This window comes from Salvelinus namaycush, chromosome 2 (genome assembly GCF_016432855.1).
Source record: "Salvelinus namaycush isolate Seneca chromosome 2, SaNama_1.0, whole genome shotgun sequence".
In the NCBI taxonomy this organism is placed as follows: domain Eukaryota; kingdom Metazoa; phylum Chordata; class Actinopteri; order Salmoniformes; family Salmonidae; genus Salvelinus; species Salvelinus namaycush.
In genome coordinates this window covers 49,695,896-49,719,776 of record NC_052308.1, presented here as the reverse complement: position 1 = coordinate 49,719,776, position 23,881 = coordinate 49,695,896, and the positions used below count along the sequence as shown (strand labels likewise).

The following is a 23,881-nucleotide window of genomic DNA, read 5'->3' as shown; positions in this document are numbered from 1 at the left end:
AGGAGAATGAAAAAAATATTGTTCAACCAATGATATATTTGGCCCACAAATATTTAGCACTTACAATTATTGCTTGATATCTGAGTTGAATTTTTATTTTCAAAAGCATTGATTCCCTTTTCTGTTATATTTATCTTTTGTGTTTGAAGAAGCTGCTTAGTATGACATTTGGTGACATGATTTTCGGTAACGGTTTTGTTTGCACCTATACCCTCAAACTTTACAGTCTTACAGATGCTTATTTAATTGTAGCCAACACTGTTCAGTAGTAATTGAATTGGTTTATCCTTACATTATTTGATATTGTAGTAAGCTGCTATGCCTTCCAATGCCTTACATATCTGTAAATGTTTGTGTATTTTGAATTGTTGAATTGAAATCATCACAAAATAAGAGAGCTTGGCAATCAGTGTTTGAAAAATACGTTTTTGGAAAGCGATCCACAATCTACTTAAATGATTCATGCTTCTGCCAAATATTTGTGTTATCTTATAATGTTCGTGTCTTGGAGATTGAATGTATGAATGTAATTGACTGAATCAATAATGCCTACTGAAGTAACTTAAGTATATTTTGAAATGCATGTACAGTATCTACAACAAAAACCCAGCGTAATTTGTTTTTAAATATAGGCCTCTACAAGCCATCTAGGTATGTTTTTGCAATTTATGCTTTGCATTTAGGCCTAAGGTTCAGTTCCAAATGGACATACATTATGTTATATTCACATACCACAAAATGTTACCGGATATTTAGTAAATATGACATAATTAGAATGATATCCTCAAGCTCAGTTATGACCGCAAATACAAAGAAATTGAAAAATGTTGATGCACTTGATCGGAGCATGATGGTTTATAGATTAACACTGCCATTGTGATATTGATGAAAATGTATCATAAGTATTTAATTTCATTCTGAGACCAAAACCTTCTGTAAGCTATAGTTGTGATGAGAGTCTGCTTATGGAACCTGCTTCAGTTCCCATTGAACCACAACTGTTTATAAAGTCTTGTACGATAAATAAAAATAAAGTTTATTACAAATGTTTGGTGCAACTGTGAGTTATATTTGGGGCGGCATGTAGCCTAGTGATTAGAGCGTTGGGCCAGTAACCGAAAGGTTGTTGGATCGAATCCCCGAGCTGACAAGGTAAAAATCTGTCGTTCTTCCCTGAGCAAGGCAGTTAACCCACTGTTCCCCAGTAGGCCGTCATTGCAAATAAGAACTTGTTCTTAACTGACTTCCCTAGTTAAATCAAGGTTAAATAAAAAAGATATACTACATATACTATATAATATATACTACATACTATGACTGTGTCACGCCCTGATCTGTTTCACCCGTCCTTGTGATTGTCTCCACCCCCTCCAGGTGTCGCTGATTTTCCCCAGTGTATTTATTCCTGTGTTTCCTGTCTCTGTGCCAGTTCATCTTGTATGTTTTTCTGAGTCAATCAGCGTTTTTCCATTCTCCTGCTTTTTGCTATTCTCCTTTTTCTAGTCCTCCCGGTTTTGACCCTTGCCTGTTTCTGGACCCTATACCCGCTTGCCTGACCATTCTGGCTGCCTTGACCACGAGCCTGTCTGCCACAGGATTATGATCTGGTTTTGACCTTTTGCCTGTCCACGACCATTCTCTTGCCTACTTTTGGATTAATAAACATTGTAAGACTCCAACCATCTGCCTCCTGTATCTGCATCTGGGCCTCGCCTTGTGCCATAATAGACTGTCTAGCAACAAGAGAATTACGAGTAACTAACGCTGACTGTAATTCTCTATCAACAAAGCAGGACATCTTTTCAGTGATCAGGGCCCGTATTCATTAAGTGCTGATCTAGGATCAGTTTAGCCTTTTGGATCATCTGATCATAGATCAGGACTCAGACTCACGTCAACATTTCCCATCTTTTGAGGATGAATAGAGCGAATGAAATAAACAAAAACAAGTATAAAGACATCAAACTACTGAACGTACAAAATGAACTACATAATGCTACAAACTTGAGCTGTAATATCCTTCTATACATCCTTTGACTATGCCTTAGTACTCCGGTTGAACAACTGATGTACAACACATTTTCACAATGGTTGTGATACAACTGGTGTTTTTGCAGACATCACACAACTATTGTATCACAACCATTGTGTCAAATGCTTTATACAACCTGAGTATACACTAGGCCTATGGGCTGTGACCGCACTCTCCGAGGGTTGTCTCAGGGGGGGAAAAAACAAAAAACATTTCCTATTCACACATTGGTATAATACACACTTGTACATGCGTGAAATAGGACAAATATAAGCGCCCACAAAATTATTATTATTATGTGCCTATGATATCTGACAGTGTGAACACTCTCTCCACGGCACCTGAACTCTGAGACGTAGTCCTCCGTGGTGGGACTCAGTTTGAGGAAGCTCCACATAGAGTACAGGCCATTGACATTCAGGCTGGGCGGTGAGTTGAAGACCTGGCCAGCAGGGACCCTCTGTCCGTCCTTAGACCAGCTGACCGACACTTGTTCAGGACACAGAGGTAGAGCGTGCACTCCTCATCCTGCAGAGGGCGTAGTGGCTCACACTTGATGAATATCACATTCATAGGGGTGCCTGTTGAAGAAGACACATGGGTCCTATTCATTAGGCACAAAATGGAAGAGAATTTACAGAAACGGGTAGGGAGTAGCTGGACTTTTTGTTTTGCTATGATAAGCCCTAGTGAACATAACATGATGGGGCACATTACGTTTGCGCTAAAAAGTTATAAGAAGACACTTGAATATATATCTTGAATATCAGCTCCATCAGTTATATTCTGTCTCTGTTGATGCATTCCATTGACCAACATTATGAAAACCAAACATGTAGAATTCAATTTCCAGGATGAAGACTTCCCCACTAACTTGTATTTCATCTACACTCAATCTTTATGACAATTACCACCCTATAGCCAAGCTCTGATTGGCAGAATACATGTTTGAGATAAATGTAAACAGGTAACTAAAACAAGGGTCTCAAACTGGCGGCCTGTGTGCCAGAATGTGGGCCCTGGGCCGAACGAGTTTGTGACCAAGAGCTAAAATGGCCACCATCTTTGTATACTGGCACAGAGAACCTGGAGTGATACACTTGTAGACCGCCCTCTCGTCCTCCTGAGCCATGGTCAGCTCGATTTTACTCCACAAGCTATACACCTGCTCCCAATCGTTTCTCGACCACTCGAGATGGACTTTGTCCAGGTAGAACTTCTCAACCCAACAGCATAGCACCAGCAACCTCTCCACCTTTGGGATCTGAGGGATGCTGGACATTTTTAAGAACGCGGGAAAGTGAAAAGTGAAAAGAGTGTGTTAATTCTAAGTCTAAAGTATTCAGACCCTTTGACTTTTTCCACATTTTGTTACGTTACAGCCTTATTCTAAAATGTCTTAAATATTTAATAATCTCAATCTACACACTATACCCCATAATGACAAAGCGAAAAACAAGTTTAGACATTTTTGCAAATAAAGAACAAAAATAACTTATTTACATAAGTATTCAGACCCTTTGCTATGAGACTCAAAATTATGCTCAGGTGCATCCTGTTTCCATTGATCATCCTTGAGATGTTTCTACAACTTGATTGGAGTCCACCTGTAGTAAATTCCATTGATTGGATATGATGTGGAAATGCACACACCTGTGTATATAAGGTCCCCCAGTTAAAAGGCACATACATTGCAGCCCACTTGGAGTTTGCCAAAAGGCATCTAAAGGACGCTCAGACCATGAGAAACAAGATTCTCTGGTCTGATGAAACCAAGATTGAACTCTTTGGCCTGAATACCAAGCGTCACATCTGGAGGAAACCTGGCACCATACCTACGGTGAAGCATGTTGGTGTCAGCATCATCATGCTGTGGGGATGTTTTTCAGCTGCAGGGACTGGGAGACTAGTCAGGATTGAGGGAGAGATGAATGGAGCAAAGTACAGAGAGATCCTTGCTGAAAACCTGCTCCAGAGCGCTCAGGACCTCAGACTGGGGCGAAGGTTCACCTTCCAACAGGACAACGACCCTAAGCACACAGCCAAGACCTCGCAGGAGTGGCTTCGGGACAAGTCTCTGAATGTCCTTAAGTGGCCCAAGCAAGACTTGAACGCATTCAAACATCTCTGGAGAGACCTGAAAATAGCTGTGCAGCGACGCTCCCCATCCATCCTGAGAGCTTTAGTAATACAACACTAATAAAAACTGAAAACTGAACTTGGTTCATAGCCAAGACAAGTACTGTTGTTTGCTTGCTTGTTTGCTCTACTTCTAAGAAAACCCTAGTGAAATTGCAATGACAATCAAAATACTGAGTGTTTTTCCTCATATAGACATTGTTAATATCCCAGCAGCTATTCATTGGGATTCACGTTTGGTTGGGATGTTTACCGTGACAGGACTGGAGAGCAATTCTGAAAGTAAACAATTACACGCCTATCTCAGTCATGTGATTTCCCAGCTCCAATTGAAACAGGAAAGCTCATAAAAGATCCCAAGTAAGGCCTTCCTTACATAACAAGGAATATGATTGTGGGCCATCAGAAAGGCACAATAGAAATTGGATTGAGAAATCATTGCCTGCCTGCACACCGTGTGGGGCAGAATGAAGAACCTCATTCTAGATTCTCATCACATTGAATTAACCAGTGAAAGAAGTGGTCCTCTGTAGTTCAGTAGGTAGAGCATAGTGCTTGCAACACCAGAATAGTGGGTTTGATCCACCACCCATCCTTAGAATGCATGACTGTGAGTCACTTTGGATGAAAGAGTCTGCTAAATAGCGTATATTATTATGTCAGGAAAAAACCCAAACCAATAAAGCCAAGGGTCTTTTATTTCAAAAACAAATATTTGTAGTAACATAACATTGTCGGGCCAACAGCTTCTCCACTGTCTATGCCTATATGCTACCATCTAAATATCAAATAGAACACTTAACAAATCAGTGCCAAACGGGCCATGTCCTTTTTTTTATTTTTTTTAACTAGGCAAGTCAGTTAAGAAAAAATCTTATTTTCAATGACGGCCTAGGAACAGTGGGTTAACTGCCTGTTCAGGGGCAGAATGATAGATTTGTACCTTGTCAGCTCGGGGATTTGAACTTCCAACCTCTCGGTTACTATTCCAACGCTCTAACCACTAGGCTACCCTGCCGCACCAGGTTTGTAAATGCACTGGTACAAACAATCTCATAGGTTCCCTTTAACAGACCATCGACCTCTTTCTCCCACTCACCCGAACTTTGTCAAGCTTATTGACAACGGCGTGGGGCTTCTTGGACGAGGCTGCGTAGGCCTTCAGCAGCTTCTCGAACAGAACCTCTTGTTGGGGAGGGTGCTCAGGAAAACTTTCTCCAGCACGTACATGTCCACTCCCTTGTCCTCGGGCAAGGCCGATATGTAGCTCAGGCCAAAGTCTATGAAGACCAGCTCTGTCTCTCCACTCTGAGCTTCAGCAGCATGTTGGACGTGGTCAAGTCTCCATGGACGACGTCCTCGTCATGCATTTTGGCCAGAATCCGACCCATCTTCTCAGCGAGCTGTTCCAGGCGGTCCTCTGGGATTTTCTGGGTGGAGGAGAGCTGTGTGGAGGCAATGTGGTCTCTGACGGTGATGTAGCCCACAATGTCTTCAAGAAAGATGCAGTGGGAGGTGTAGTCTACAAAGTAGATGACTGGTGCAGATATGCCTGGAGAGAGAGAAAGAGGGTGAGAGAGAGGAACCGAGAGAGAGGAATATTAAACACTAATATTAGACACCGTATACCACGGGTATGACAAAACATTTATTATTTTTACGTTGGTAACCAGTTTATAATGCAATAAGGCACCTCGGACTTTGGTGTATATGGCCAATATCCCACGGTTAAGGGCTGTATGCAGGTACAGTCCTTACGCTTCGAACACACCGACAGCGTCATTGCATCACTGCTGCATAACATTTTGCGCAGCTAGGCAACTATACTGATGCAGGTACCTTTTGCAAATGGTCGCATGCGGTTGGACACATGGAGGAGAGAATCATTTTCGCAATATCCTCAAAACCGTGTCTTTTTGACACAACTGCTGACAGCTACAGGGACATAAACACAAAAAATGCTGCTTGGAGACAAGTGTCCACGATAGTAGGATTGCCAGGTCAGTTTAGTAGTGAGCTTGTGCTAGATGTGGCTAGTTAGCGTTAGCTAGCTTTCGGCGGGGCTGGTCCCGGCCCAACAGCGCGATCAAGACCACCTTCCTCAACGTTGGTCTCATTGTTGAAAGAGCCTACTCTGCCTATCTTGACTATTTATTATTGCATTTCGCTCCAAAACTGCATTGGAGGGAAATTATATTATAGGCTCTCACAATTAATTTGAGGATGTCATCGAATAAATAATATACTTGGCAAATAAATAAATAAAAAATGTAAAGAAATTATGCAATCAAACTGTTTTTATGTAATCCCAAATTTTTACTGAATGTGTGCAACAACAAAAAATCTACATTCATATTTTGCTACTTTCTGTCAAGTCCACTCATACAATTTGATGCATACGTTCGATTTATCGAACGTATGCACCACACAGAACGCACTGCAACTGCCTCTGCAACGCAATGCTGCAAGGCAAATGCAGCGTTCCATTGGAAATGAATGTACTTCTGGTGTATCGAAACGCAATTACACAGTCGGTGTGTTCGAAGCGTTAGCCGTGGTATATTGGCCATATACCACAATACCTTGGGCCATTTTGCTTAAATATATTATTTGATATGTATGACCTCATATAAATAAGATAGAATACTTATCATATAGACCTTGCAATCATCAACATCCTGTAAATTGGAAGTATTTCACAGTTGTCCAGCTCACAAAGACACCGTCACTCAACAGCGAAGTATTGAGAGCACCTCTTGCATGGTTCTGCGATGTGTGAGTTTTTCATCCAGCACCGGGTACCTATACAATTTAGGAAACCTTTATTTTACAATGGTCGGCCTGCCCAAAAACGTCCCCGATATACACGAGCTTCTGCACCCTGTTTCATCAGTTCTATTTTCTTGAGAAACTGCAGGAGGGCCACGCTGTTCGCCTCAACAGCCATGTTTTCAAATCACTGTTTTTTTCTGCTTGCAAAACTCTTGCACAATCGCAAGTATTTAAAAGTTCTGCCACCCTTAGTTTCGGTGTAAAACTGACAGGGATATTTCAACAGTCGAAATTTAAAGAATGGAGATTCAGCCAGGTCACAGATGCTATCACTATCACATCTGTAGGAATAATTCACGACGGCAAATGATAGCCTACTGCGAGGTTTATACATTTTTTGTAAAATAACTATCACATATTACGTTTTTCCATACGTCTTGTCATTCATATGGGCTTAATCGATTTATGGGCCTACAATTTTCCAACGATAGTTTCACTAAGTGAAGCATGGGAAAAGTTTCATTAGGAGTTCGATTTCCTTGGAATATTTTAAATGTTGTCGAGATGTCGGCCCCTGGTGTCAAAAGTTTGAAATGGAGTCTCTTGCAATTTGAGACTTGCAATTTGAGACGCTTTTCTCTGCCACGTAGCTTCAACTTCCTGAAATGTAAAGTCATACATTGTGTTGCTCCGAAGTTAACCAAATGCATCTTCACCAGAAACATTGTAACATGGTAAGCAAATTTACTACAAAAAGGCTACAAAAAACAAAGCATCTTAGTCATTGCCTTACGTAAATGAGTGCACTCGAGCGCGTTCTCTGAAGTTTAACGGGATACTTGCCTTTGAGAGTCTATCCGCATGATGGGAAATCGTAAACTTGGTTTTAACTCGTCGTTTCTTCTTTGATTTTAACTTTCAACCAATTTTGGTAAGGGTAGTTAATGTATGTAGTCTACTGTCTAGTCTGTATCTGTGCTTTAGCCTATTAATTAATATGCGAACATTCAATAACGGTATTCCATGATAGCAAGGATGCCTACCGTCCAAAAATGTACAATCAAGCAATAGTTTATTTTACACTTCTGATATGATAAAGATAAAACATACTGGTGTTTTACTGATAAGCACATCAACAATGGCAACAGGTAAAATAGTGGTGAATATCATAAGTCTTTTGTACCTTCAATGTATTTCTTATTTTCCATATAGCCATTAGTATGAACCATATAGGCCTGTTTGTTTTGAGCATGCAATAAAACTGGTGTTTGGATGGTGACAGAATATAATGGAATGGAATATAATATTATTATACTGTACATTAAATAGAATAGATGGGATATAATAGATTAAAGGCCTTATACTTAATGTATTACCGTTATTCTAATTGAAACAACTCTGCTGCAGTATTTTGAAAGGACATGTTAAATTCATCAATGCATTGTCATCTCCTCTCTGCAGCCTATTTGCAAGGAATATTACATTTGCTACCAGTGCATAAGGGGCTTTTTCCAAACAGAAAAGGAGCAATGATCTGATTAACGGCCAGAGTGCATTTTGTTGAGGCAATCTCAAGTGGTCTTGTCTAATGAAATCAGTGGCATAAACAGGGGAGTTGTCATGACTACAGAGCTGTGCCGCCTCTTGCGCTCGCTGTCTTGTTCATGCGCCGCAGGACGTCTCCTTTTGGGCGCGCGAGGTCATAAGCGTTTTATTTCTCTATTTATAAACATCATTTTTTATGTTTCATGGATTATTTTTGCTTCTGTTTTAGAGGCGAGAAACGTCAACATGGACTGAGCCTTGCTTTAACTGAAATGTGTTTTTAGTTGAAGGAATAGCAACTCAATATTATGGGTAAGTTATTTTGATTATTTCAACCTAATTATCTTACAACATCAAGGCAAGCTGTTATGAAATGACACAAAATAACTTATGGGACCACTAATTGTAAAATCCAGGTGAAATATTTGCACACTGCCACTATGTTCTACTGTCCAGCTCCTGTTATTTCATTGGATGTGCATAAAACCCAATTATGTACATACATATATATATATATATCTCTCTCATATATCTCATTGGTAAAACCCCTTCATGAAATAAAAACCATGTGGCATAGAAAATACATAAAACATTTTTTGCCTGAATATACAACCACTAACAACTAAAATAATGTAGATGTACAGTAGGCCTAATAGTACATGAATGCAATACTTATGCATATGCAGAAGTGTAAAAAAAACTACATTATCATCATTGAAGACACCGCTTTGTAGAGTTTACAACCATTATCCTGGAGTTTTGTAAGATTAATCAGAAATAGATATTGCATATAAAACATGTATACCTGGACATGAAGAATATAATCAATTATTAATGTCCTTTCTCCAAACATGAACATACATTTGAATAGTTAATGTTTCTTCTATGGGACACAGAATATGTATGATAAGCACATTTTTTAGCTGCTTTACTAAATGTCCTCTATATAGGCACACATTCAGTAATATGAAAATATACACAAATGATTACATAGTGTTGCACCTTAATATGTTTTACCTTCTGTGGAAACCATTATCAATTGTATCACATCATCCAAGGATCATTCAAATGTTAACGAAATGAATCCTATACTCACATAATGAATTGTATAATTATATACTCCAAACCTTTTTCTTCTTCCCTAGGTTGCTCAACCCTGGCCCTCTCCAGTGTGGTATCCACGCTTGGTGGCCTGGTCTTTGGCTACGAGCTGGGGATTATCTCCGGGGCTCTCCTCCAGCTCCAGGCCGAGTTCCGGCTCACTTGTGTCCAGCAGGAGGCTGTGGTCAGTGCCCTTCTGATCGGGGCCTTGCTGGCCTCCCTGGTCGGTGGGTGGCTGATCGACCGCTACGGCCGGAGGAACTCTATCCTCCACAGCAACGTCCTCATCCTGGCCGGGAGTTTGATTCTGGTCAGCAACTCTTACTTGGCACTGGTGGTGGGCAGAATCACAGTGGGCTTCGCCATGTGCATCTCCTCCATGTCCTGCTGTATCTTTGTATCGGAGATGGTCACCCCCAAGCACAGAGGTTTTTTGGTGACTCTGTACGAAGTTGGTATCACCGTGGGCATCCTGGGAGCTTACGCCGTAAACTATATCCTGTCGGATGCCAGGCAGGGATGGAAGTATATGTTTGGGTTAGCCATCGTGCCTACTTTGGCTCAGTTTGTCTCCATTTGGTTTCTCCCGTCCAATGCCGGAACACCTGCAGTAGGCCAAAGGGCAGGTGCTCAAAGCCAAAGAGGTCTTATTCACTCCATTGAGAATCACAAAGTCGAGAATTCGGCACATGTTTCCAACATACTCGATAACCCACAGTACAGCTTTCTGCACCTCTTTCAACAGAAGGACAACATGAGGACTAGGACTACCATTGCGCTAGGCTTGGTGATCTTTCAACAGTTCACAGGTCAGCCCAATGTGCTCTTCTACTCCTCAACCATCTTTCATTCAGTGGGCTTCAAGAGCAATGCCTCGGCAGTGCTGGCGTCCTTGGGCTTGGGGGTAGTCAAGGTGATCGCCACCTTGGTCTCCATGGTGTTTGCCGATAGGGTTGGCAGGAGGCCTCTGCTCATTGGTGGATGTACAGTAATGTCTGTGTGTTTGATCACCATAGGACTTTTGAGCGGGCGTTCAGTGGTCAACACCAAGACACCCTGTAATGCTGGGGATTATGTCAATAACAGCACACCCCTATTACAGCTAACGGTGGAAAATCAATCAAGCTTTGACATTTCTGTCAGTCAACGCCTTGGACTTCTCGATAGGACCGAAGTAAGGCATATCGCTTATGATGCTGAGAGATCCTTAGGTACTTTGATGCCAGTGGCTTCTCCAGCTGTCCACAATGGAGTGGTTAACTGGATCATTTTACTCTGCATGATGGCAGTCGTCAGTGCATACTCAATTGGATTTGGACCAAGTAAGTACTTTCTCCTAGGATTATTCATAATTATCGTATTCTCTGGCAAATTATCTAAATGTGGGGCCTCCCGGGTGGCACAGTGGTCTAGAGCACTGCATCGTAGTGCTAGCTGTGCCACCAGAGACTCTGGGTTCAAGCCCAGGCTCTGTCGCAGCCGGCCACGACCGGAAGGTCCATGGGGCGACGCACAATTGGCCTAGCGTCGTCCGGGTTAGAGAGGGTTTGGCCGGTAGGGATATCCTTGTCTCATCGCGCACTAGCAACTCCTGTGGCGGGCCGGGCGCAGTGCATGCTAACCAGGTCGCCAGGTGAACAGTGTTTCCTCCGACACATTGGTGCGGCTGGCTTCCGGGTTGGATGCGCGCTGTGTTAAGAAGCAGTGCGGCTTGGTTGGGTTGTGTTTCGGAGGACGCATGGCTTTCGACCTTCGTCTCTTCCGAGCCCGTACGGGAGTTGTAGCGATGAGACAAGATAGTGACTACTAACAATTGGATACTACGAAATTGGGGAGAAAAGGGGGTAAAAATTCAAAAATAGAAAAATTAAATTAAAAAAGTATCTAAATGTTATTATAATCACAAGATTATTGTTAAGCTTAGCTAGAACTTGCTTTTGACAATCATATGGTGTTGTCTTGTGAATGACTAGAGGTTAACGTTTGTGAATTTTCCGTTGCATAGTGACCTGGCTCATTTTGAGTGAAATATTTCCTGCTGCGGTCAGAGGGAGAGCGTTTGCCTTCACTAACTGCTTCAACTGGGCTGCCAACTTAATTGTCACATTCTCCTTCTTGAATGTCATCAGTAAGTGTCTACCTCTATGAATTCACATTCAATCAAGTCTGGTTTGCTACAATGCATTCGGAAAGTATTCAGACCCCTTGACTTTTTCCACATTTTGTTACGTTACAGCCATATTATAAAATTGATTAAATATTTTTTCCCCTCATCAGTCTACACACAATACCCCATAATGACAAAGCGAAAAACATGTTTTTAGAATTGTTGCACATTTATTAAAAATAACATTTTAAAATACCTTATTTATATAAGTATTCAGACCCTTTGCTAAGAGACTCGAAATTGAGCTCAGGTGCATCCTGTTTCCATTGATCATCCTTGAGATGTTCCTACAACTTGATTGGTGTCAACCTGTGGTAAATTCAATTGATTGGACATGATTTGGAAAGGCACACGCCTGTCTATATAAGGTCCCACAGTTGACAGTGCATGTCAGAGCAAAAACCAAGCCATGAGATTCTCTGGTCTGATGAAACCAAGATTGAACTCTGGCACCATCCCTACGGTGAAGCATCGTGTTTTTCAGCTGCAGGGACTGGGAGAACAGTCAGGATTGAGGGAAAGATGAACGGAGCAAAGTACAGCGAGATCCTTGATGAAAACCTGCTCCAGAGTGCTCAAGGCCTCACACTGTGGCGAAGGTTCACCTTCCAACAGGACAACGACCCTAAGCACACAGCTGAGACAACGCAGGAGTGGCTTCTCTGAATGTCCTTAAGTGGCCCAGCCGGAGCCTTGATGTGAACCCAATCGAACATCTCTGGAGAGACCTGAAAATAGCTGTGCAGCGACGCTCCCCATCCAATCTGACAGCGCTTGAGAGGATCTGGAGAGAAGAATGGGAGAAACTCTACAAATACAGGTGTGCCAAGCTTGTAGCGTCATACCCAAGAAGACTCGAGGCTGTAATCGCTGCCAAAGGGGCTTCAACAAAGTACTGAGTAAAGGGTCTGAATAGTTATGTATTTTCTAAAAACCTATTTTTGCTTTTTCATTATGGGGTATTGTGTGTAGATTGATGAGAAATAAAACACAATTTAATCAATTTTAGAATAAGGCTGAACCGTAACAAATGTGGAAAAAGTCAAGGGGTCTGAATACTTTCCGAATGTACTGTATATAGTGCCAGTCAAAAGTTTGGACACACCTACTCATTCAAGGGTTAAACAAATCAAAATATATTTTATATTTGAGATTCTTCAAATAGCCACCCTTTTCCTTGATGACAGCTTTACACACTATTAGCATTCTCTCAACCATCTTCATGAGGTAGTCACCTGGAATGCATTTCAATTAATAGGTGTGCCTTGTTAAAAGTTCATTTGTGGAATATCTTTCCTTAATGCGTTTGAGCCAATCAGTTGTGTTGTGACAAGGTAGGGGTGGTATAGAGAAGATAGCCCTATTTGGTAATAGACCAAGTGCATATTATGGCAAGAACAGATCAAATAAGCAAAGAGAAACGACATTTCATCATCAAGACATGAAGGAAAGTAAATTCGGAAAATTTCAAGAACTTTTAAAGTTTCTTCAAGTGCACTCGCAAAAACCATCAAGCGCTATGATGAAAATGGCTCTCATGAGGACTGCCACAGAGTTACTTTTGCTGCAGAGGATAAGTTCATTAGAGTTACCAGCCTCAGAAATTGCAGCCCAAATAAATGCTTCACAGAGTTCAAGTAACAAACACATCTCAACATCAACTGTTCAGAGGAGAATTCGTGAATCAGGGCTTCATGGTCGAATTGTTGCAAAGAAACCACTACTAAAGGACACCAATAAGAAGAAGAGACTTGCTTGGGCCAAGAAACACGAGCAATGGACATTAGACCGGTGGAAATCTGTCCTTTGGTCTGATGAGTCCAAATTAGAGATTTTTGGTTCCAACCGCCGTGTCTTTGTAAAACACAGAGTAGGTGAACAGATGATCTCCGCATGTGTGGTTCCCACCGTGACGCATGTAGGAGCGAAGATGGCGCCGGAGGAGATGGCCACCGTTTTACGGTCTCCTAACCAATTGTGCTATTATGTGTTTTTTTTCGCGATATTTGTCAATTATGTTGTACATAATGTTTCTGCAACCGTATCTTACGGCAGAAAATATCTTCTAGATATCAGGACAGTGATCACTCACCTCGGATTAGACTAAGATTTTTTTCAACAACAACAACAACAGCAGCAATCAGGACTCACACGATATTCTCCAAACACCCCACAGGGCAGACATCCCAATTATTCGCAAAAGGAAGCGACATAGAGGAAGAAGAGCCGGGTGCCTCGTCCGGACCCGCAGAAGGCAACTAGGAAAGCTGCCGTTACCGTCAATATTACTCGCCAACGTGCAATCATTGGACAATAAACTAGACGAGGTACGATCACGAATATCCTACCAACGGGACATCAAAAACTGTAATATCCTATGTTTCACGGAATCGTGGCTGAATGACGACATGGATATTCAGCTAGCGGGATACACGCTGCACCGGCAGGATAGAACAGCACACTCCGGTAAGACCAGGGGGGGCGGTCTGTGCATATTTGTAAACAACAGCTGGTGCACGAAATCTAAGGAAGTCTCTAGATTTTGCTCGCCTGAAGTAGAGTATATTATGATAAATTGCAGGCCACACTACTTGCCTAGAGAGTTCTCAGCTATACTTTTCGCGGCTGTTTATTTACCACCACAGACAGATGCTGGCACTAAGACCGCACTCAGCCAGCTGTATAAGGAAATAAGCAAACAGGAAACCACTCACCCAGAGGCGGCGCTCCTAGTGGCCGGAGACTTTAATGCAGGGAAACTTAAATCAGTTCTACCAAATCTCTATCAACATGTTAAATGTGCAACCAGAGGGAAGAAAATTCTAGATCACCTGTACTCCACACACAGAGATGCGTACAGAGCTCTCCCTCGCCCTCCATTTGGTAAATCTGACCACAACTCTATCCCCCTTAATTCCTGCTTAAAAGTAAAAAATTAAAGCAGGAAGCACCAGTGACTCGGTCTATAAAAAAATGGTCAGATGAAGCAGATGCTAAACTACAGGACTGTTTTGCTATCACAGACTGGAACATGTTTCGGGATTCTTCTGATGACATTGAGGAATACACCACATCAGTCACTGGCTTTATCAATAAGTGCATTGAGGACGTCGTCCCCACAGTGACTGTACGTACATACCCCAACCAGAAGCCATGGATTACAGGCAACATTCGCACTGAGCTAAAGGGTAGAGCTGCCGCTTTCAAGGTGCGGGACTCTAACCCGGAAGTTTACAAGAAATCCCGCTATACCCTGCGACGAACCATCAAACAGGCAAAGCGTCAATACAGGGCTAAGATTGAATCATACTACACTGGCTGCGACGCTCGTCGGATATGGCAGGGCTTGCAAACTATTACAGACTACAAAGAGAAGCACAGCCGCGAGCTGCCCAGTGACACGAGCCTACCAGACGAGCTAAATCACTTCTATGCTCGCTTCGAGGCAAGCAACACTGAGGCATGCATGAGAGCATCAGCTGTTCCGGCCGACTGTGTGATCACGCTCTCCGTAGCCGACGTGAGTAAGACCTTTAAACAGGTCAACATTCACAAGGCTGCGGGGCCAGATGGATTACCAGGTCGTGTGCTCCGGGCATGTGCTGACCAACTGGCAGGTGTCTTCACTGACATTTTCAACATGTCCCTGATTGAGTCTGTAATAGCAACATGCTTCAAGCAGACCACCATGGTCCCTGTGCCCAAGAACACAAAGGCCACCTGCCTAAATGACTACAGACCTGTGGCACTCACGTCCGTAGTTTTGAAGTGCTTTGAAAGGCTGGTAATGGCTCACATCAACACCATTATCCCAGAAACCCTAGACCCACTCCAATTTGCATACCGCCCAAACAGATCCACAGATGATGCAATCTCTATTGCACTCCACACTGCCCTTTCCCACCCATTTAGCTCGTACTACCGCATGGCAAGCGATACCGTAGTGCCAAGTCTAGGACAAAAAGGCTTCTCAACAGTTTTTACCCCCAAGCCATAAGACTCCTGAACAGGTAACCACATGGTTACCCGGACTATTTGCATTGTGTTCCCCCCCAACCCCTCTTTTACACTGCTGCTACTCTCTGTTTATCTTATATGCATAGTCACTTTAACTATACATTCATATACATACTACCTCAATTGGCCCGACCAACCAGTGCTCCCGCACATTGGCTAACCGGGCTATCTGCAATGTGTCCCACCACCCTCCAACCCCTCTTTTTACGCTACTGCTACTCTGTTCATCATATATGCATAGTCACTTTAACCATACCCACATGTACATACTACCTCAATAAGCCTCACTAACCGGTGTCTGTATATAGCCTTGCTACTCTTATTTTCAAATGTCTTTTTATTGTTGTTTTATTTCTTTACTTACCTACACACACACATACTTTTTTTTCTCCGCACTATTGGTTAGTAAGTAAGCATTTCACTGTAAGGTCTACTACACCTGTTGTATTCGGCACACGTGACAAATACACTTTGATTTGATTTGATGGTGTGGGGGTGCTTTGCTGGTGACACTGTCAGTGATTTATTTAGAATTCAAGGCACACTTAACCAGCATGGCTATCACAGCATTCTGCAGCGATACGCCATCCCATCTGGTTTGCAATTAGTGGGACTATCATTTGTTTTCCAACAGGAAAGACTATGGCACCGATAGAGATGGCAGCTTCGCTTCAAGTCCTTAGGAAACTGTGCAGTATTTTTTTTTTTTATGTATTATTTCTTACATTGTTAGCCCAGAAAACCTCAAGTGTTATTACTTATAGCCGGGAAGAACTATTTGATATCAGAGAGACGTCAACTTACCAGCACAACCAGCACTATGACCAGGAATACAACTGTCTCAAAGCGGATCCTTAGTCTGCACTTCCCAGGGCATTTGAACTGATTCCCGAGGCCGACCCAAAACAAAGCAGTCGGAGGAGAGGGTGCCGGAGCGGTCTTCTAGTGAGGCTTCGGATGCGCGCACACCACCCACCGCTTCTGAGTATATTACTTGTTAATGTCCATTCCCTAGTTAACAAAGTCAACAAAATTAGGGCAAGAGTTGCTTTCGAAAGAGATATCCGGGATTGTAACATACTCTGTTACATGGACACATGATTAGCTGGGGACATGCTGTCGGAGTCTGTACAGCCAACGGGATTTTCAGTGCATCGCGCTGACAGGAACAAACATCTCTCTGGTAAGAAGAAGAGCGGGGTTGTATGTTTCATGATTAACGACTCATGGTGTAATTGTAACAACATAAAATACCTCAAGTCCTTTTGTTTACCTGACCTAAAATTCCTCACAATCAAATGCCGACCATATTATCTCCCAAGAGAACTCTCCTCGGTTATCGTCACAGCCGTGTATATCTCCCCGCAAGCGGATATCAAGACTGCCATCAAGGAACTTCACTGGACTTTATGCAAACTGGAAACCATATATCCTGAGGCTGCATTTATTGTAGCTGGGGATTTTAACAAAGCTAATCTGAGAACAAAGTTACATAAATTCTATCAGCATATCTATTGCAGTACACGAGCGAGTAACACACTCGACCACTGCTACTCTAACTTCCACAATGCGCAAACCCTCACTAACTTTTACAGGTGCACAATTGAGAGCATCCTGTCGGGCTGTATCACCGCCCGGTACGGCTTGTCTTTATCTTGGCCAGGTCGCAGTTGTAAATGAGAACTTGTTCTCAACTGGCCTACCCGGTTAAATAAAGGTGAAATAAAAAAAATTAAAATGGCAACTGCACCGCCCACAACCGCAGGGCTCTCCAGAGGGTGGTGCGGTCTGCACAACGCATCACCGGGGGCAAACTACCTGCCCTCCAGGACACCCCTCCAGGACACAACGCCCGATGTCACAGGAAGGCAAAAAAGATAATCAAGGACAATAACCACCCGAGCCACTACCTGTTCACCCCGCTTCCATCCAGAAGACGAGGTCAGTACAGGTGCATCAAACCTGGGACTGAGAGATTCAGTCAGATTGTTAAACAGCTAGCACAGAGAGGTGGCTGCCTACCTACATACTTCATATCATTGGCCACTTTTATAAATGGCACACTAGTCACTTTAGTAATGCCACTTTAAGAATGTTTACATATCTCACATTACTCATCTCATATGTATATGCGGTATACTATATCCTTCACTATCTATTCTTTACTATCTATTGCATCTTAGCCGCCGCTCTGTCACTTCTCATCCATATATTTTATACTTATATATTCTCATCCCATTCCTTTACTAGATTGTGTGTATTAGGTTTTGTTGTGGAATTTGTTAGATATTAGGTTTTGTTGTGGAATTGTTAGATATTACCTGTTAGATACTGCTGCACTGTCGGATCTAGAAGCATTTCGCTACACTCGCAATAACATCTACTAACCAATTTGATTTGACTTGAGGACAATGACCCAACACACCTCCAGGCTGTGTAAGGTCTATTTCACCAAGAAGGAGAGTGTTGGAGTGCTGCATCAGATGACCTGGCCTTCACAATCACTCGACCTCAACCCAATTGAGATGGTTTGGGATGAGTTGGACCGCAGAGTGAAGGAAAATCAGCCAACAAGTGCTCAGCATATGTGGGAAGTCATTCAAGACCGTTGGAAAAGCATTCCAGGTGAAGCTGGTTGAGAGAATGCCAAGCGTGTGCAAAGCTGTCATCAAGGCAAAGGGTGGCTACTTTGAAGAATCTAAAATCTAAAATATATTTTGATTTGTTCAACTGTTTTGGTTACTACATGATTCCATATGTTATTTCATCGTTTTGATGTCGTCACTATTATTCTACAATGTAGAAAATAGTAAAAATAAAGAAAAACCCTTGAATGAATAGGTGTGTCCAAACTTTTGACAGGTACTGTATGTGTTGGTATTACGAGCAATGGAAGATGTATCAGATAGGAACATGCTAAAACACTAGGATGCTAGTTCAATCTTCAAAGATTGAACTATATTCCTTTTATGGCGCTCAACCTAGAATGCAGTGCAGTATCTTTAGTTAAAAAGTATCTACCTGGCAATTAAGTTGATTATGTTTCGTCACCAGATGTGATTGGTTTGTCTGGGACATTCCTTTCTTATGGGCTGATTGGAGTGGGAGCGGTGGTGTTCTTTTACTTCATGTTACCAGAAACCAAAGGGAAATCACTGGAGCAAATAGACAGGGAGCTCTGTTTGAAAAGGTATAACTCAAACTTCAGTCTATCATTTTGCAGTAAAAATAGAAAAGTTATTTTCAACGTGATCTGAAATGCAGTTAGATCTAGGAACTTATCTGTTTCTTCTTTTGTAGGGTACACAACAGTGAAGAATGCTGTAACATCCTTAGCAGGAGAATTGCCTCCCCCGGGTATCAAAGAGTGCACATTGTTAGCTCAGCAACCCAATGTTGAGTAAGTCTATCCAAGTGTTACAATCTAAGTATATATATAATTTTTTACACCCTTGCAAACTGACTGAAACAACGGACTGATGCTAATGTCGGTATTGCAAAGTTGAGCATAGTGATCCGTCCAGTTACCATAGTAGAGCTTACGGCATGACTGAACAATGTTTGTATTGCACTGATATTTCAAACTTATTTTTCTGTCACTTGTTTTCGCAAATGAAAATGAGGCACAATGTTTTTTTGCAAGTCACTCTGCCATTCTACTACCTTTCAATAGTCTGCAAGAAAAATAACAGCAGTTTCCCATTTCCATCAAGAGTCAACCTATACGGGGGTCATCATCTGGCATCACCATCATCAGTTTAGGAGTCTGAGATCGCTGATCCACTGAGGGAGTCTTGCTCTAACCAATGACAATGTTGTCCTATCCTTCATTTTGTTCGATGTAATATGTATAACCCAAGTATGTCTAGCCTACTATGATTATGTGTGTGAAAGGTTTAACCATTTAGAGAACCATAACGTTTTCAAACATTTGTGTCATCCTCAAAGATGTTAAATGCATTATCCACGTGTGGTTGTATTGTGTTTGAAATCAAATAAATCTATAACCTCGGTTCCATAGCCGCATGGGGCTCCTTAACTGGGCCTTTACGGCGCAATTAGTGATCTAATCGAATTGGTCATTCAAAGTCGTTAGTCTTTCACGTTCACTAGAATTCATCAAATGGCACTCTGCCAGATTATGAAGCTCTAAAACAGTAGTAATTAAACCTAGCATTACAATAAAAATGTATCATCACTGTCACAATTTCAAACATAGCAAAACGTATATACAGTGCATTCGGGAAAGTATTCAGATCCCTTGACTTTTTCCACATTTTGTTACGTTACAGCCTTATTCTACAATGTATTAAATAAAACATGTTCCTCAATCTAAACACAATACCCCATAATGACAAAGTGAAAACAGGTTTTACAAAATTGTTGCATATTTATTAAAAATCAAAAACACCTTATTTACAGTTTAAGTCAGAAGTTTACATACACCTTAGCCAAATACATTTAAACTCAAGTTTTTCACAATTCCTGACATTTATTCCAAGTAAAAATTCCCTGTCTTAGGTCAGTTAGGATCACCACTTTATTTAAAAAATGTGAAATGTCAGAATAATAGTAGAGAGAATGATTTATTTCAGCTTTTATTTCTTTCATCACATTCCCAGTGGGTCAAAAGTTTACATACACTCAATTAGTATTTGGTAGCATTGCCTTTACATTGTTTAACTTGGGTCAAATGTTTCAGGTATCCTTCCACAAGCTTCCCACAATAAGTTGGGTGAATTTTGACCCATTCCTTCTGACAGAGCTGGTGTAACTGAGTCAGGTTTGTAGGCTTCCTTGCTCACACACGCTTTTTCAGTTCTGCCCACAAATCTTCTATAGGATTGAGTTCAGGGCTTTATGATGGCCACTCCAATACCTTGACTTTGTTGTCCTTAAGCCATTTCGCCACAACTTTGCTTGCAAGTATGCTTGGGGTCATTATCCATTTGGAAGACCCATTTGCGACCAAGCTTCAAATTCCTGACTCATGTCTTGAGATGTTGCTTCAATATATCCACATAATTTTCCTTCCTCATGATGCCATCTATTTTGTGAAATGCACCAGTCCCTCCTGCAGCAAAGCACCCCCACAACATGATGCTGCCACCCCCGTGCTTCACGGTTGGGATGGTGTTCTATGGCTTGCAAGCCGCCCCCTTTTTCCTTCAAACATAACGATGGTCATTATGGCCAAACAGTTCTATTTTTGTTTCATCAGACCAGAGGACATTACTCCAAAAAGTACGATCTTTGTCCCCATGTGCAGGTTATGTCGATATAGGACTCGTTTTACTGTGGATATAGATACTTTTGGACCTGTTTCCTCCAGCATCTTCACAAGGTCCTTTGCTGTTCTGGGATTGATTTTCACTTTTCGCACCAAAATACGTTCATCTCTAGGAGACAGAACGCGTCTCCTTCCTGAGCGGTATGACAGCTGCGTGGTCCCATGGTGTTTATACTTGCGTACTATTGTTGTACAGATGAACGTGGTACCTTCAGGAATTTGGAAATTGCTCCCAAGGATGAACCAGACTTGTGGAGGTCTACAATCTTATTTCTGAGGTCTTGGCTGATTTCTTTTGATTTTCCCATGATGTCAAGCAAAGAGGCACTGAGTTTGAAGGTAGGCCTTGAAATACATCCACAGGTACACCTCCAATTGACTCAAATGATGTCAATTAGGCTATCAGAAGCTTCTAAAGCCATGACATCATTTTCTGGAATTTTCCAAGCTGTTTAAAGGCACAGTCAACTTAGTGTATGTAAACTTCTGACCCACTGGAATTGTGATACAGTGAATTATAAGTGAAATAATCTGTCTGTAAACAATTGTTGGAAAAATGACTTGTGTCATGCACAAAGTAGATGTCCAAACCGACTTGCCAAAAGTATAGTTTGTTAACAAGAAATTTGTGGAGTGGTTGAAAAAGGAGTTTTAATGACTCCAACCTAAGTGTATGCAAACTTCCGACTTCAACTGTACATAAGTATTCAGACCCTTTGCCTATGAGACTCGAAATTGAGCTCAGCTGCATCCTGTTTCCATTGATCATACTTGATGTTTCTACAACTTGATTGGAGTCCACCTGTGGTAAATTCAATTGATTGGACATGATTTGGAAAGGCACATACCAGTCTATATAAGGTCCCACAGTTGACAGTGCATGTCAAATCAAAAATCAAGCCATGAAGTCGAAGGAATTGTCCGTAGAGCTCTTAGACAGGGTTGTGTTGAGGCACAGATCAGGGCAAGTATACCAAAAAACGTCTGCAGCTTTGAAGGTTCCCAAGAACACAGTGGCCTCCATCATTCTTAAATGGAAGACATTTGGAACCACCAAGACTCTTCCTAGAGCTGGCCAAACTGAGAAAGCGGGGGAGAAGGGCCTTGGTCAGAGAGGTGACCAAGAACCCAATGGTCACTCTGACAGAGCTCCAGAGTCTCTCTGGGGAGATGGGAGAACCTACCAGAAGGACAACCATCTCTGCAGCACCCCACCAATCAGGCCTTTATGGTAGAGCCACTCCTCCGTAAAAGGCACATGACAGCCCGCTTGGAGTTTGACAAAAGGCACCTAAAGGACTCAGACCAAGAGAAACAAGATTCTCTGGTCTGATGAAACCAAGATTGAAATCTTTGGCCTGAATGCCAAGCGTCACATCTGGAGGAAACCTGGCACCATCCCTACGGTGAAGCATAGTGGTGGCAGCATCATCATGCTCTGGGGATGTTTTTCAGCGGCAGGGACTGGGAGACTAGTCAAGATCGAGTCGCAGATGAAAGGAGCAAAGTACAGAGAGATCCTTGATGAAAACCTGCTCCAGAGTGCTCAAGACCTCAGACTGAGGCGAAGGTTCACCTTACAACAGGACAACAACACTAAGCACACAGCCAAGACAATGCAGGAGTGGCTTCGGAACAAGTCTCTGAATGTCCTTGAGTGGCCCAGCCAGAGCCCAGACTTTAAATCTATGTAGTTCTGTCCTTGAGCTGTTCTTGTCTATAGATGTTCTGTATTATGTCATTCTGTATTGTTTCATGTTTCGTGTGGACCCCAGGAAGAGTAGCTGCTGCTTTTGCAACAGCTAATGGGGATCCTAATAAAATACTTGAACCTGATCGAACATCTCTGGAGACCTGAAAATAGCAGTACAGCGAAGCTCCACATCCAACCTGACAGCGCTTGAGAGGATCTGGAGAGAAGAATGGGAGAAACTCCGCAAAACTCCGCAAATACAGGTGTGCCAAGCTTGTAGCGTCATAACCAAGAAGACCCGAGGCTGTAATCGCTGCCATAGGTGCTTCAACAAAGTACTGAGTAAAAGGACTTATTACTTATGTAAATGTAATATTTTAAAAATACATTATTATAAATGTGTAACTGTTTCTAAAAACCTGTTTATGCTTTGTCATTATGAGGTATTGTGTGTAGATTGATGAGAAAAAAAATAATTTAATACAATTTAGAATAAGGTTGTAACAAAATGTGGAAAAAGGCAAGGGGTCTGAATACTTTCCAAATGCACTGTAAGTGACCTCTCAAAAGAATACTATAAGGAAAGTAATGTTTGTAAAATCTTACAATCAGGGGACACTGACATTTTTTGCAATACAATCAGATTTACTTGATAAATAAAACACGTGTTTATTAACACATATATTTTCAAAGGACATAAAAATATATACAGTGATGTAAGGACTCAACTTTGTTCATGTATGCATGTATTTTTCATATATTGAGATTTCAAATGGAAAAAAAGGATGCATATGTACAGCAGGGTCTATCCTTACACAAGATTCCCATTTATGGCACTAAAACGCAGGGAAAATGTTACCCCTTCAAGTTCAATACATCTTCCAGTATCTACAGTGGCAAGAAAGTATGTGAACCCTTTGGAATTAACTGGATTTCTGCATAGATTAGTCATCAAATTTGATCTGATCTTCATCTAAGTCACAACATAAACAAACAGTGTGCTTAAACTAATAACACAAATTATTGTATTTTTCTTGTCTATATTGAATACATAATTTAAACATTCACAGTGTAGGTTGGAATGTGAACCACTAGACTAATGACTCCTCCAAGTGAACCACTAGA

General features: G+C 41.8%; 1 protein-coding gene and 1 pseudogene across 1 annotated transcript; one reads left to right on the top strand and one right to left on the bottom strand.

Moving 5' to 3' along the window:
• Positions 1-5,237: 5,237 nt before the first annotated feature.
• Positions 5,238-6,763, bottom strand: LOC120022067 (annotated as a pseudogene).
• A 1,318-nt stretch (positions 6,764-8,081) lies between these two features.
• On the top strand, positions 8,082-19,779 carry slc2a10 (solute carrier family 2 member 10). The gene is made up of 6 exons (XM_038965856.1): positions 8,082-8,091; positions 9,634-10,911; positions 11,595-11,717; positions 18,828-18,963; positions 19,074-19,173; positions 19,487-19,779. The coding sequence occupies exons 1-5, from the start codon at positions 8,082-8,084 to the stop codon at positions 19,171-19,173; spliced, it is 1,647 nt and encodes a 548-aa protein (XP_038821784.1). The 3' UTR covers positions 19,487-19,779.
• The last annotated feature ends 4,102 nt before the right edge of the window (positions 19,780-23,881 follow it).